The 15,227-nt window shown below is 41.2% G+C and overlaps 1 protein-coding gene across 2 annotated transcripts; it reads right to left on the minus strand.

The window, feature by feature from the left end:
* Window positions 1–419: 419 nt before the first annotated feature.
* MEPE (matrix extracellular phosphoglycoprotein) lies at window positions 420–13,475 on the minus strand. 2 transcript variants are annotated; one of them, XM_014842480.3, is made up of 4 exons: window positions 13,422–13,475; window positions 8,576–8,629; window positions 7,536–7,628; window positions 420–1,892 (listed from the first exon to the last, which is right to left on the minus strand). In XM_014842480.3, the coding sequence occupies exons 1-4, from the start codon at window positions 13,473–13,475 to the stop codon at window positions 420–422; spliced, it is 1,674 nt and encodes a 557-aa protein (XP_014697966.3). The 2 variants fall into 2 exon arrangements, with proteins under 2 accessions (XP_014697966.3, XP_044622654.1); XM_044766719.2 differs by lacking the exons at window positions 7,536–7,628; window positions 13,422–13,475 and having other exon boundaries at window positions 8,576–8,617.
* Window positions 13,476–15,227: the final 1,752 nt, after the last annotated feature.

Raw genomic sequence — 15,227 nt, forward strand, 5'->3', positions numbered from 1 at the left:
AGCTTCATGGGCCAGCCCTGTGGCCGAGTGGTTGGGTTCGCGTGCTCTGCTTCGGCGGCCCAGGGTTCGCACCCTGGGAGCAGACATGGCACCGCTCATTGGGCCATGTTGAGGCAGCGTCCCACATGCCACAGCTGAAAGGATCCACAACTGAAAAAATATACAACTATGTACTGGGGGGATTTGGGGAGAAAAAAAGCAGGGAAAAAAACAAAGAGAAGCTTCATGACTCTGAATGGAATTTCACACTATGACCATTAAAATAGCAACAAATTCTCCCCAAGAGGCCAGTTTCTCGGTTTTCTCAATGCCCCGCTCTGTCCTTCTTCATCTGGTCTGCTGTCAGGTGGCTCTCCTTTACCATCAAGCCACAGGTGACAGGTACTCGAACCCTTATCCTGTTGGGAATGTCTAGTGGACTAGTCACCATCGCTCTCACTTGAACTGTCACTGTCAGATGACTCACTGCTGTCACGCTTTCTAGGGTGACTAAAGCTTCTATTGGGATGGGGTTTTCTGTAATCCCAGGGACCTTTCCTTTGTGCCATACCCTTATTCCCTGAAGAGTTATTTTGTCCGTGGGGCACATAATGATATTTTCTGCTGTGTGTTATAGTCCCCTCATTATTGGGGACATTATGGGAACCAATTTCATTTTTAATTTCATGATCAAGACCACGAGAAGGGGTGAACCGGCCCTGACTTTTGCTCTTACCAGGAAATCTTTGTTTTTCATTTGAGGTCACTTGATTCCTATTAGAATGTTCTGGACTTTTCCTACCACTACCTTTGCCATTTTTTGGAACTTCATTATAATTAGTACTTTCAGTTACATCACTAGTGCCTTCTTTTCTTTTCTCTTTTGAGGGTGGATCAGGGTAATGAAACTCGACTTGCCCTTGATGAGCATTTTGGCTGCCGGCATCCACTCTGTTTCCTTCTTTTCCAGGGAGCTTCTTAAAATCAGTGCTGCCTATGATGTCGTTGCTGCCCTCCACTAGGCTCACACCAGCAGCATTTGCCTCTTTTGCTGTTCCATCCCTGGTTCCGATGGCATTTCCGCCATTTTCTTCTTCCTCTGGGATCTCGTTATAACCTGGCCCTCTTGCGTCAGGATGACTCGTCTCAGCTTCACTTGGGCCGGAGAACTCTGTTTGAACATCTGCACCTTCTGGGTCAGGAGCAATAGCTTCTCCTTTACCAGATATGTCCTTAAAAGGTTGCCCATCTCCACTGAAAGGAGAGATATCATTGTCCCCCCTCTCTTGAAGATCTGGGTAACCACTGCCTTCAACATCACTGGGGATTTTTTTGACTTTTGGGAGCTGTTTTAGATAGTCAGTGCTGTGTTGGATATGGTAGGTGCTTTTGCTTTTTACTGGAATATTCTGGGCTTGGGGATCTTTTTGATGACTCTTTTTATCTTTTGAGGGGCCTTTAGCATAGCTCGCTCCTGCTGGAATTTTGCTTACAACTTTCCTGGGTTTGTTCTCTTTGTTGTCTTCCCCCAAGAGTTCAACCACCGTCCCTGGCTCCATTATGTGCTGCATATTCTTTCTGATGAGAGGGGCACTGTATTCTTCTTGGTCATGGAGTTTGCTGACAGCATCATCTCCATCCTTGGCTCCATTATTCCCAGTGGATTCAGGATATGTGGACATCTTTAGGTCATTGCGGGCATTTTCCTTTTTGCTAATACGATAGTCTTCCTTCACTGTCGGTCTATCTTCAAAAAGAGTTTGAGATTTACTACTTTGGTTATTTTCATTGGCTCCAAGAAGAGGCAAGTCTTTCTCTCTTTCCTGGGCAATGTTTTCTTTAGGTGCTGGCTCTTGATTTCTTCCCTTGCCGGAAACGTGAACAGCAATATTGTCTTTGTTTTTTTCTTCCTTCTAAAGTGTAATTTCCAACAGAAAGTGATTATTTTATGTTAAATTTTAAAAATCTAATAATTCTCAGGCAATACAAAAGAACAACAACCATCAAATAATAAAAAGAGTCCATTAACTCAGTAGAGGTTTGTTGGTGGAGATAATTCTGGAAGGGCCAAAGCAGGTTTCACGGAGAAAGAAGAATGAGCGAGGCTTGAAGGATGGGTAAGATTCAGATACATGGAAGGGAGCAGTGAGAATATTCTAAGAATACATGGCATATTCAAATGTTTGGAAACAGGAAACACTTGAAAAATAATATGAGTAAAACTTTAAGGTTGGAGTAGAAGAATCCTAAAGAAGAGAATAAGAAATAAATATGGAAATGTAGGAGGACCTGGAGGAGGACCTGAATTTAAGAAAGACATTGTGGTCCCCGTCTTGTGACAAGGGAGTCTCTGCAAGTGAAGTGGGATTCATATCTTTAAAACAATTATTGTCTCTTTTTCTCTCTTCCCTTTTGCCCTGGTTTTCAGAGGTGTTCATCTGCCTAAAGGAAGATTTTCTTTTTCTTTTCCTTTCTTCTTCTTCTTTTCTTTTATTACAGAAATATACAAACAGAAGAAACTGGGTAACTCAGTTTCTGACATTCAAACAAAGGATTTTGCAGCAAGTGTTGAAATCCCAGCTATGGTCTGAAAAAGGATTCATTAATTTTCCTTCCTTCCCCTTTTGCCAGATAATAAACCAAATTTGGTAGTTTAGATCAATAGTCCTCAAATTTAGCATTTATCAGAACTATTTGGAAGGCTGGCTAAAACAAAGATTCTTGGACCCAGTGGCCAGAGTTTCTGATTCAACAGGTCTGAGATGGGGCTCTAGAATTTGCATTTAAAACAAGGTCCTGCTGATGTTGATGCTGCTGGTCTGTGGACCACATTTGGAGATCTACTGTTCTAGACAATAAGGTTACGTACTGGAGGTCCAGATGAGAAAAGTCCTTGGAAGATTATCGGGATGAAAAAGAGAAAGTGGAGGAGGAGAGTAAAGTGTTTATGCATGCGTCTTAATTTGTCTTTTTTTTGTGGGAGGATGATCTGTAAAGATGCTGCTTCATAGGCTGCACTTGACCAACCTGGGGGGCAACCAAGTTGCAATAAGCTTGGCAGAAAAATGTGGTCAAGAGGAAAGAGGGACTGAGATCGACTTTGCCCATGCTACTCAATGTTTCCTTGTGACACAGGCTAGATATGGGAGTGTGTGAGAGTCTGGTCAGGAACTTTCCAGAGGGTGTCATAGTGGAGGGAATGAAGTGGTTCTAAAACGAGCAATGTCCATGGGACATGTGCACTAGAGACAAATGTGAGTCATATTCAAACAAAGAGGGGTCTAAATTGTGCATGAGAGCCCGGAGAGGCTGAATCACCACTGGATGCCAAGCAAGACCGTACTGTTTGCATCTTAAGCAATGGTAGCCAGTGACTTCATCTTAGGCTCCAGCAGGGCAAGGAGCACACAAGTGGTCCAGCAACGTTGCCCCATGTATGTCTGAGGATTCCATGTCTTCCTCTCTACTATGGCATAAGCCATGTTTGTACCTACGGTATATGGTATGTAGTGAATGGTGTAAGCCACACCCTACTCTCTCATACACCTGCATGCCATCTGAGAGAGGGAAGGAAGGAGAATGAGGATCTGAGCATTTTTATCCAAAAGAGGCGGAAGGATTTACTTTAAAAACTATTAGATAACCTTAAGTTTAAACAGGTTGAATTTAAATTAATTTCTGCACACACCCTCCCCCACCCCCTCCATTAACCTGCGGGTAGGAGCTCTTGAGCAACAGAACAGTTAGAAACAGAATAAATACCATTTCTCTCCACCTCAAAATTGTAGGGCTAGTTAAAATTTACAACACCACCACACAGGCCTTTGAACTGGTGAGTAATATGAAATCAAAATAAGAGATATTTATTGAGGGACTGGGACATGTTAGAAATTCGGCTGTTCCAAGCAATACCCGAAGACTTATGAATGGCAGAGGGAATACTCCTGCAGGGGACGGGAGTGGGGGCGGGGCGGGGAGGCAGAGACCTCATAGCTAACTGCAGTTGGCACAGATACACAGAGTGCCAGAGATTTGTAGAACCTGGGACGCCACGCATAAGAATTGGGTTTTATTTTGCAGGGGATGAAAAGCTAGTAAAGGTTTACGAGCAAGAGATTAACGAAACGAGAAGCAGGGGTTCAGGAGGAATAGTGGTAACAAAGCACAGTTAGGAGGATGCTGCAGGATCCAGGAGCGAGAGGTAATCCCTTGGATTAAGATTATGCCAAAGAAAAAATTACAAAGAAAACCCTTCTATTGATGTCCAAATAGAAGAAGCAAAACTAAAATGAACTGGGATGTTGACATGCAAAAATGAAGACAAGAGACAAAGATAACTTTAATAGGAGCCATATTGATGTTGAGAGGATATAGATGCTCTCAGGACAAGTCCTTCCCAGTTCCCATGACCTGTGGTCAGCTCTTCCCTCTTTGGACATTTTATGGGCAAATTGTTTGCTATTTTTCCTGTCAGATCTTTTCATTTATGGAAATTCTACTTTTTTCAAGTTGTTTCTTTTTAACCTGCAACTCGTAGCTAGTATCTCTTTTTTCCTGAAGCAACAATTACTAAGGAAATGTCCTCTTCCATATTCAACCCTTCTGATATTTGGAAAAGTTAAGATTTCCTCCAAACTCATTGAATGCCTTCTCTTCTCCAGCTTGACGCTGGTAATTCTCCCTTATTGGGTCACTATGTTCAGACCCAACACCCGACTATGGATCTCCCTAGCTGGTGGGGTCCCAAACCAGCCCCAGACTCTGATGTGGCCTGATTGGCCCTGAGCATGCAGCATCTAGTGGCTTCCTGGCCCTGGCCACAGCCCTGTTTTTACTAATGCAGTTTAATTTTGTCCTGTTTTTTTGGCCACCCCCTCCATCTGTTGGCCATTGTTGAGCATGTGGACATCCTCTTGGATGTATTAATTAAATATACGAAAACATATGAAAGCTCCCAGATGGAAGAAAAGTGCAGTTAGCTGGAAGCTTGTGCTTCGGAGGCAAGCATGTAGGGAAGGTAACAAGGGAGAAAGCCCGCATTCAGGGAAGCCAGGGTGGCAGGGAAATAACAGGCTGGAGGTGGCAAATGGTCTGTCTTGAGCCCTCCGTCAAGTGCTGCCTGAAAGCAGGTGTAACTATGGAAAGAGCACAGTACAAGAACATGCCCAACTCTGCTGCTTATGCACTGTGTGACCTTGGAGGCCTTCCTTTGCTTCTCTGAGGCTCAGCTTCCTTAGTTGTAAAATAAGAAAGGTGATACTTTGCTTTCAGGATTGTTGGGAGAATTAAAGGACTCTGTTAAATGCGTGTAAGGCATCTAGCACAATGTCCATGGTCAACCAAGTTCTATGTAAGTGATGGCAACTATCATTTCTTCCAGAACTGCACATAGCCCTTTATCAAATGGTAGTTTGCTTTCCTACCTACTGTTAATGATAGTCATTTGATTATTCAATTAAGTTGTATTGGAAAAAACAGGGCTATGGTCAGGCAAACAGCTACTAGAAGCTGCTCTCCAGTCTCTGCTCTTGTGTAACTGGGTGTAGTGGCAGGGGGAGATGCACTGCTTCTGGACCCCTCTGGCCCTGTCCTTCCTGAATGCCACCCTCTGGCTGTGGGTTCTACAGAGCTTGTGGCTCCTGAAACCATGTTATCTAAAATGGATTTTGATTGAAATTTCTCTCTCTCTCTTTCTCTTTTTTGGTCCCTAAATAGAAGTAATATTCTACTTGGAGGACTGCCTGCTTTCGTACAGGCATCTTATTAACGTTGGAAGCAGTGGGGAAACTGTTGAGTTCGCTCACGCTTGAATCTCAAGATAAAAAGGATTTGTGCAAGTACCTTCTATTCTTACGAAGCTGGCTAATATGCAACATACAAAGTTCCACCTTGCAGTATTTTTAAGACATAATTTGAAATAATTTATATGTGGGAGTTATGACATCATCATTCACTAATCTTTTTATGTTGGCAGGTCTGTTCTGAAAATAGATAAGATTTTGCTATGAGAAAAATATATGATAGGAAAAAGTCTTATGGAGAGTTATTACTGAATAAAAAATATTTTAAATGTTTGACTTATTTTAAGACATTTAATCTTAGAAAGTTGCACATGGACATTTATATTTTCATTTGCAATCAAGTTTACTTGCTCTTTGCTAATATATCCTTTTGCGTTAAACAGGTGCATTAGAAAATCAGTAGATTATAATAAGCCTTTCTTAATTTTTCTCCCTCCCTAAGCTGAAGTGGGAGGTTTTATTTTATATTTGGTACTTTTACTCCTTTAAAACAGTAGCATGTATACTAAGGAACTGTGTGCATTTCATTAAAGACTGAATGACCTCCTTGTATAAATGAAAACACGATACAAGTTTTAAATTGTGGTAGGTGATGGTCAATCATTCTTGCATTTGCTCTTGTTAAATGATTTCTGATTGCACTGTTGACCGTGTGATGGTCTATGTATCAGCTGGCTGGTCTGCTTTCCTGTGCTCTGCTTTTTTCTCTCCATGCCTTGGCTCATATTATTATTTTCATGGAGAATGGCCTCTCCCACCCACTTGTTTGCTCAAATCCTACTCATCCTCCAACGCCCAGCTCAATTATTTCCATTGTGTAGCTTTCTCTGAACACCAGACTAGGACCTAATCCTTTTCTGCTCCAAGCCCTAAAGCATGATTTTTTGGGTACCACTCACAAAGCGCTTTGCACGTACTGTCTTGGTTTATAATGATTTTCGTAAGTGACTCTTGTTTCTTTTCCAACTCTAAGATCCTGGAGGCAAAGAATTCAGTTTTCTCAAACATTTTGTCTCATATAGTATCTTGCACAATAGGAAGAATCAACGCGTTTGTTACAACAAATAAGTTTAACAGGCTGTTAGTCTTAGAGATGCTGAGTCTTAGAGATGCAGCTAAAGAATATTGAGCAGAAGAAAATAACACTCTGAAGGGAAACTACTACTTTCATGGGAAATGAAACCAGATTTGGAAAAAGTAAATAGTCCTTTTGCCGAGGGCATTTTAAGCTGTTTCCAGCTCTTTGGCCAATGAATCTGCAAGAAGGGACTGAATGAAAAGAATTGTTGCATTTCAGTGACAAGGCCCTTGTTCTTTCTCTTCTGAGGATCGTGACACAGATGGAGTCATCTGTGAATGAATTTCAGGGGCCCTAAAATGTGTCACTCTTTAGGCCAAAACGACTTCTCCTAATCCCCACCCTTACAACAAATGGTAGAGTATGTCCAGAAAACCTCTTTATAAAAGACCAAACATCACCCAGAAGCAATAACATGAAAAACTCCTGGGTATCTGGGGTCCACTGGTACCACACCTGCAGTGGCAGGGCCTGAAGCAGGGCAGGATTTGGGTCAGGAGTGGAGTCACCCATCTGTGTCAGCAGGAGCCTGGGACCATGGGAAAAGGACAAAGGTGCCAGCCACAGACAGAAACCCCAGAGCAGGCAAAAGTAACCTTTGTCTCCCCTAGAGCCTCGCCTAGCATCAGGCCAGAGTTTGCTCATGATAAGGATCATCACTCAGAGATTCAGCTTACCTTTATGTCAGTTTGATTTTTCCTCCCAGATGATGTGTAAACATACTTAAAAATATAATACCCATGTTTCTCATGGTGGCCCTTGTACGTTATCTACAAAAATACAACATTATATTAAGATGGGTTTATCTCTTTCTAAGAAGTTTTCTGGCTCTCCTTTTGATAGTACAACATATTTTTTATCTTGGGTCAAGTCTAATTCTGCATCTGACAAATGGTAGTACTTCTTATAACCACAGGAGGGCGTGCGTCAGCCAGCTCCTGAAGACAGTAATGCTTTCCTTTCCTTTCTCCACATTTCTGAATGTTTTCCCTAAGGATGACTGTCAACTGCTCTCTCTCCCAGGGTGTATCGTTTTTATTACCAAGTTTTAAAGGAAATGGAGCACTTGGAAATATTTTTAGATGGGACGGTGCTGGGGGATTAGGAGAAAGGCAGATTTTACGTCATGTCTGATGTCAAATTGGCAAAACAGCATGAACGTTCAGCCCTTAAGTTTGCAGTTTTTGCCTTTGTAATTTTCAGTTGAGATAGAGAACAGAAGATTGTTAGTTCTTAGAACAGAACTTTCTGAGACTGCCAGGAGAAACCGTGGTGGGCAGAAGGAAGCTGCAATTTGGTGACGTGAAAGCTGACAATTTCTTGTTTAACTTTCTGGATGCGTATGGAAAACCAACGCCATGTAAACAGAATTCCCTATTAAGACTTGTTAATTCCTTTCCCTTTGTTTTCTTCCTCATTTATTGCTTTGTTCTCAAGTACATGGGCGGGAACATATTGTTTGCTAATAACAACATCCCAGAATTTTTCCTCACTTATCCCTTTGAAGGAAGAAATCATATTGAAGAGAAACAAATCTCCATTCAGAATGCTTCTCTTTTCTACCACACATTGTGTGAACTAAAGTGCGAAAATTGCATTGTATAATTTTGTCTTTCCATTTTAAGTACAAAAGAGTCTTTTGATCATTAAAATTTTCCTCTTATTGACTTTCTTTCTTTACGGAGTTGAAATGGATTTATTTGAGAAGTCTGTTTACCCTCTGTTCTTCCACACAGTCTTGCTCAGTTTTCTCAGTCTGTGGTTGCAATGCCTGCAAGGAAACAAGAAATGAAACTTCACCAAACATTCATTCTTTCATTCATTTCTTCAAACAACACACGTTTCATTTCATTTTCTCTCACTAGGTTGTAATGTGGAAAATCATTCTGAAGGAGGAAGATGGACACACTTAGCACATTAATATTTGTTTCGCTGTTACAAGAGAGTGCCGGTGTTCCTCCGCCAGAGGGAGACAATGCCATCTCCATCACAGAACCACACTCAAGCACGAGAACTGCCAAGATGGGGAAGGGTGGTACTCCAGGTGAAAAAGCTTGGAGGTCATTGGTATCCACTGGAAAAGAAGTTTCTACAGGCACACTGGGAGTTGTTTAGCATCAGTGAACCCAAATGAGAGTTCAGTGATGTGCATTGTATGTGCACTGACTGTATACGTTTGGTAGTTGCTATATGAGCTCAGATATGGTGCTGCTGATGGTCCAGCAAGAGTAAAACTACAGCCCTGCGTTTAAGGGGAAGGATCAACCTAAGGATGGGCCTTTATGGTTGCCAGTCACCTGGGCAGATATTTCTTCCTGGGAAAGAAAAATGCGGTGGCCAGCTGGTTGGGACAAATCCTTTCTTTTGATCTGACATGAAAGTATCAAAATATCTTGAGGGTACCTGGGGACAACAGGCAACTACTGAGGTAGAGGAAACCCAGAAACTAGAAAGGAATGGACCCAGGCAGCTTGTCCCAGGCTTTTGGGCTAAAATTTAGGTGTCACGGGAGAGCATGAAGAAGAGGATGGGAGAATCCCGGAGCAAGCTTGCCATAGAAGGACAGACATAAGGATTCTTTTATCCTCAGTATTTCTACTTCCCTATTTATTTTTGAAACTCCTAGCTTATCTCAGATGTGGCAAGAGGACTTGTGGGTGGGCCTGGTTCGTGTCTGAGTGAGGGTGCTGAAGTGGAAACAGGCTTCATGGTGATATCAGTCATATAAGAGAGAGATACCCTCAAGGGAAAGATTAGATTAAAAGGCCCTGTCGGTCTAGAGAGCATTCTGCCTGAATAAACCTTCAAGTCTTGTATTTCCTTGTAATAAGATATGGGTAACTATCCTGCTGGCTTTCAGATACTGTGCTTCTCCTGCTCCGTAGTTGTCCCCCTACAAACTATATTTCCCGAGCTTCTTTGCCATCTGGCTTCAGTCTGAGTTTGGCTGATGGGGGGTCCAGTCTGGGAGGGTGGAAGGAGAGGGTGGCCGAGGTATGTCCCCACTGCTCTGGGTTTGGGGCTCCATCTCTAGAATTGGATGCATCTCCTTTGTGGTCCTACTTCCTGCCGCACCGCCCCCCCCATCTGCTCCTCCCCTCACCGCCGGCTCCCCCGGGGCACTGGGAATACCCCTTCCTTCCTCGTCCACCAGCCCAAGGGTGAGTCCATCTTTGGGTTGTCTTATCACCCTTAACTTGCCCTTTCTATTCGGCCTACGCTTTATAACTATTCTCTAAATAAAATCCCTGCAGTGAGCTCCCTGTCCTGGATTTTGTTTTCCTGCCTGGACTCTGACTGATAAAATCGTCTTAGAAATAAACTCAAAGCTTTGATGAAAAGTGCCCTATTGGCTGGGCTCCAAGGCATATCTGCCTAACTGTTCATTCCATTCTAGAAACAAACCCAGTTTCACAATCACACCTTATATTTATATAGCTTTTTACCATTTGTAAATTGCTTTCGTATACGTAATCTCATCAGATTCCCATAATAACCCCTGTGAGACAGGCAGAAGAAGAAACGGAATTGCTCACATTCACACAGCTGGGAGCAGCAGGAGAAGTAAAGGAGATATTTTAACCTAAATTCTCAATCTCAAAGTCCCAAGGGTAAAATAATAAAATTTTAAATGGCCTGATAGATTAAAAAAAGATATTTAGTAATAAGAGGACATGTTCCTGAAGTTTATATTAAGTAACTTCATGGCATATTTTATAATTTTCTCCTTTGTTATATTTCTTTCTTATATCGGTTCTTATATGATCTTGTGCATATAAATTTAGACCATTGCATCAGTCCAAAAATATTAAAAGAGGGGCCAGCCCCGTGGCCAAGCGGTTAAGTTTGCGCACTCTGCTTCGGCGGCCCAGGGTTTCACCGGTTCCGATCCTGGGGGCGGATATCGCACCGCTCATCAAGCCAAGCTGAGGCAGCATCCCACATGCCACAACTAGAGGGCCCCACAGCTAAAAATATACAACTATGTACTGGGAGGCTTTGGGGAGAAAAAGGAAAGATAAAATCTTTAAAAAATAAAATATCAAAAGAGTGAAAATAGTTCTGGAAGTGGGGCTATGGGAAAAAGAAAACATAAAAATGAGATGGATAGATATTAAGCAAAAGAAGGAAATGAAAGTTTGGGGTGTTCACTGTCTTACAGAATATGCACACACACGTGTATTAAAACCATACTTGATAGTCTGGAGTACCTTAATGTAGTTTAGGATAACGAATCATGAGCTTATAACAAAGTAACTTATAGCAAAGTCTTTGTAGTCTAATGCCATATTGATGACTATTAATTGAATGGCATGGTTCAATAATCATCTTTTATTTTCTTCCATTTTTAAAGGGAACCAGAATGTCACCCCAAAATATGCCTCTTTGACATAAAAATTAGTTTGAGCTGAAGGCAATTAAGAAATAGTAAATGCAGAAAAAGCTCCCCCTTTTCTGCCAAAAGGCAGGAAAGAAATTCTCCTTTTACTAGACAGAGTCTTAGCAGCGCAAAGACACAGCAGAGGAATCTACACATGAACCTTGGCCAATTAACCCTGATCTTCCTAGACACAGAAGAGAAGGACCACCCAGCCCTGGCTGGACTCCTCCCAGCCCAAGCCCCTCTGTCTTGTCTATTCTTCACAGATGTATTGTTTCTTTGTCACAAAGGTATGAAAGTTTCCTGCTCTGGTCACTTCTTTGGGTCTTCATTCTCTTGTGAAGGATCCCACATCCATGTAAAAATTTAATAAAATTTGCTTGCTTTTCTCCTAGTAATCTGTCTTTGCCGGTTTAATTTTCAGACCCACCCTCAGATCCAAACAAGATTGAGGAAAACTTTTTTCTCCCCTACAGTCTCAATTTGGACTATAATTCCAAAACATCGGTAAGTGACTCAGTATATACTCATTTCTGATACTACCAATCTATTTTTAAATAATTTAGCTAAGTGCTCAAATGGCATCTATATATCTGGGAGAAAACATCACATTTTACCATTCATAATTCCAAATTTTGTCTCTAGGTCCTTGCTGAGCCTCTTTCATTCTCCCCCCACACCCACTGGGCTGTTCTCCACGTTTGAATGTGGTCCTGTAATGGAGACAGCGTTGTCTCCTTCTGGGAGGAACGCTGGCACCCGCTTTTGACCAGCAGTCACTGGGTTGATGTTGACATAGCACATTTACTGGAAGATGGTCAGAGTGCCACCCCAGCCGTTCCTTAGAATATGTTGCTCAAAATAGACTCATCCTCAGCTAGTGGGATGGAGCTGGCTCAGCAAGACCCACTCCACCCCCATCTTGCCTAAGCACGTACCTCTGTGGCCCTGACTGAGCTAAGTCGTGTGGCCTGGGCCTGACAGATGTCTATTTCAAGCAGTCCGGGCCCACAGGACTGTTTGATTTCTGCTGAGAGGGGACAAGCTCTTCTCAGCTTCTGCTGTCCTCACGGGGTGGCGTGGCTCATGCCTGTCAGTGAGTTACTCAACTGGTCACCCACTCGCTCAGGGCCTATATTCAAGTACTTCTGGCAGCAAAATGACCACTCATTTCCATAGTTCTCCAACTGAAAAGGTCAGAGAGTGCTGAGAAGTTAGGATACTTTTCAGACGTTATCTAATTAGCACTGCATCTGCCTGCAGAAAATATCTGTAACATTCAGCGCTTTCACAAGATAATTTGGTTGTATCCTGAGTACTCATCTCAGTGAATCAGAGGGAAGAAAATATGCAAAAGGAAATTGGAGCTTGATTTAGGTTAAGCTTAGAGGTACTTCTTCCCATCTTTAGCCCTGCTGATGAAGAGAAAATTATTAGCAGGAGCCTACAGTGTTAGGATATTGCAAAAATTACAGAAAATTTCTTGTCCCTTTCTTTTCTTTTTTTTTTTTTTGAGGACGATTAGCCCTGAGCTAACATCTGTTGCCAATCCTCCTCTTTTTTGCTGAGGAAGACTGGCCCTGAGCTAACATCTGTACCCATCTTCCTCTACTTTATATGGGGGACGCCTGCCACAGCATGGCTCGGCAAGCAGTGCCATGTCCATACTTGGGATCTGAACTGGCGAACCCTGGGCCACCGAAGTGGAACATGTGCACTTAACTGCTGTGCCACTAGGCTGACCTCAATCCTTGTACCTTTCTGTTACCATCTGTTTATAAAATCTAGTTGGTTAGCCTTAAAACATTCAAGTCAAATTCTTTCAGTTTTTAATAAAATATTGGAAAGCTCTGTGACATGTTATAATTTGAGTCTCTGAGCACTTACTCGTTAACGTTAGCTGATTTGAAACACTGTGGCTGGCTGCTGGTTTTCTTAAAATACTCTTTTTGGTGTTTCTTAAAGGGCAATGTGATGACATCTTGTAATTGAGCACATGTTTTTGGAGGGCCTCCTGGTGACAGGCATTTGTGTCAAGTGCTGGATGCTTTCTTTTTCCTTGGTACTTTACTGTACCTGAACTTGGTAAGTGCTTCTAATTTAAAAAGACATTGCTTAAAAGAAAAGTAGGTAAAGAGAGCAAGAGATTATATGATGTATAATGGAATTCGTAAATGCTTACTGGTGCTGCCCAGGTCACACTGAGAAGGAGCAGTCCCAAACAGACAATCTGCATCTTTGAGAATCTCTGTAAAAAGACAGGAATATTTTACCCTTAAGCATTGCCAATTATAAACTGCAGCCATAGGAATAAATAAAACACAAAAGCATACACAAAAATTCTTCCCGCTAGCAGTCCATTTCCTTTCATTTTTTAAAAAAAAATTATGTATAATTTATATCCAGGTGTAGCTTTGTTAATCTAAGAACTTTCATATGTCTAATTATTCCAATGTGAAAATGAAAATTGTCCAATATTATTAAAACAATGAAGTCAGTTGATAGAAATGAATTTTATAGACACACTTATCTACTCTATTGTCAGCTCAGACTTTTTCCCTTTTGTCTTTAGTGAGAGATCGTTTCATTTAATTATTTATATAATTCATAATAACATGAAGTTAGTACAGCAACTCATAACAGACTCTTTAGACAAGTCTGCCAGGGTAGCAGGCTCTAGACCGAGGAATGAAATCTTGTCAACTCCCACGCTGGTGCCCCAATATGTGTCCTTATTTTAATTAGCAGTGTATCTAGAAGCTTCAGTGGGCTGGAGAGTGAAACAATTTATGGAGTGCTTATATCAATAGCTAACATTTATTGAATACTGGAACAAGCCAAGCACTGTTCTAAAAATTTTACATGCGTTCAATTAATTGAGCCTCACAAAACCCTATGACTTACATGGTCTTATTATTCCTGTTTTAGAGGTTAGGAAATAAACACAGAAAGTCAGATACCTTGCCCCAGAATTCCCAGGTATTCAGGGGCAGAACTGGGATTGGTGTGCAGGCAATGTAGCTATTCAGCCAGTGTTCTAATCAAGAATATGCCACCTTGAATAAGTTTCTGTTCTTCTATCTTATTACAGAAAAATCTACATGTGGTTGATAAAAAGGCAAATCATGTTTTACATCGGGCTCAACAAAATTATGTTTAAAACATTAACATTTAGCTATGGACAAATGTCATGTTTATACTTTGGTAACTATACTAAGATGAACCATTGAGCTCCTTTTAAGTCAAGTGGCCACTAGATTGAAAAAAATCTTCAGCATAACCTTGAACCACTAATCTGTTGGTTTTGATGAACACTAAATATTTTACCAACTGCCACACAGATATATAGCAACCAGTATGAGAATAAAAAAATTTACACCCTTTTTTGAGATTACTTGGGGAAAAGGACTTTTAATGGGAAAAGTAATCTAAATACTGTTGTAATCTTTAAACATTTCAAAGTAAAAACTTTCATTTGGATAAACAAATATAACCATTAAATATATTCTAAAATTCTTGGCTATTCTCTTATAAATTAATACAATTTTGAGGACCTTAATTTTAACTATAAGTTAGCCATCCAAGCGTTTTAGAGATCAGGACAGCACAAGTCATTTATCAAATAACTAAACGCTCATCAATAGAAATATCTGCACAGATGAGATTTGAAAGTAAAATAGGATCACATTATCCTTATTCTGGTTTGTAAGTGAAGGTATAGAGTAAAGTCAGTCTTTGAATTATTGTGGATCTTCATAATGCTAATAGTTAAATCAAAGAGAAAGTTGCTACCAAGCCATCAATTTCAGTTGATAATTTCTAGAGCTTGGTACATACTTTCTGTTTTATGAAACAAAGCACTAAATATTACACAGCTGTGCTCAGTAGTGAATACTTTTAATTTGCATTTATTTTCAAAAGCAGTCTCCTTACCTGGATGGAGAGCATCTTGAAAATGTAAACAACTACGTTATGAAGCTGTTTGCTA

Source organism: Equus asinus, chromosome 3 (genome assembly GCF_041296235.1).
Source record: "Equus asinus isolate D_3611 breed Donkey chromosome 3, EquAss-T2T_v2, whole genome shotgun sequence".
Taxonomy (NCBI): Eukaryota; Metazoa; Chordata; class Mammalia; order Perissodactyla; family Equidae; genus Equus; species Equus asinus.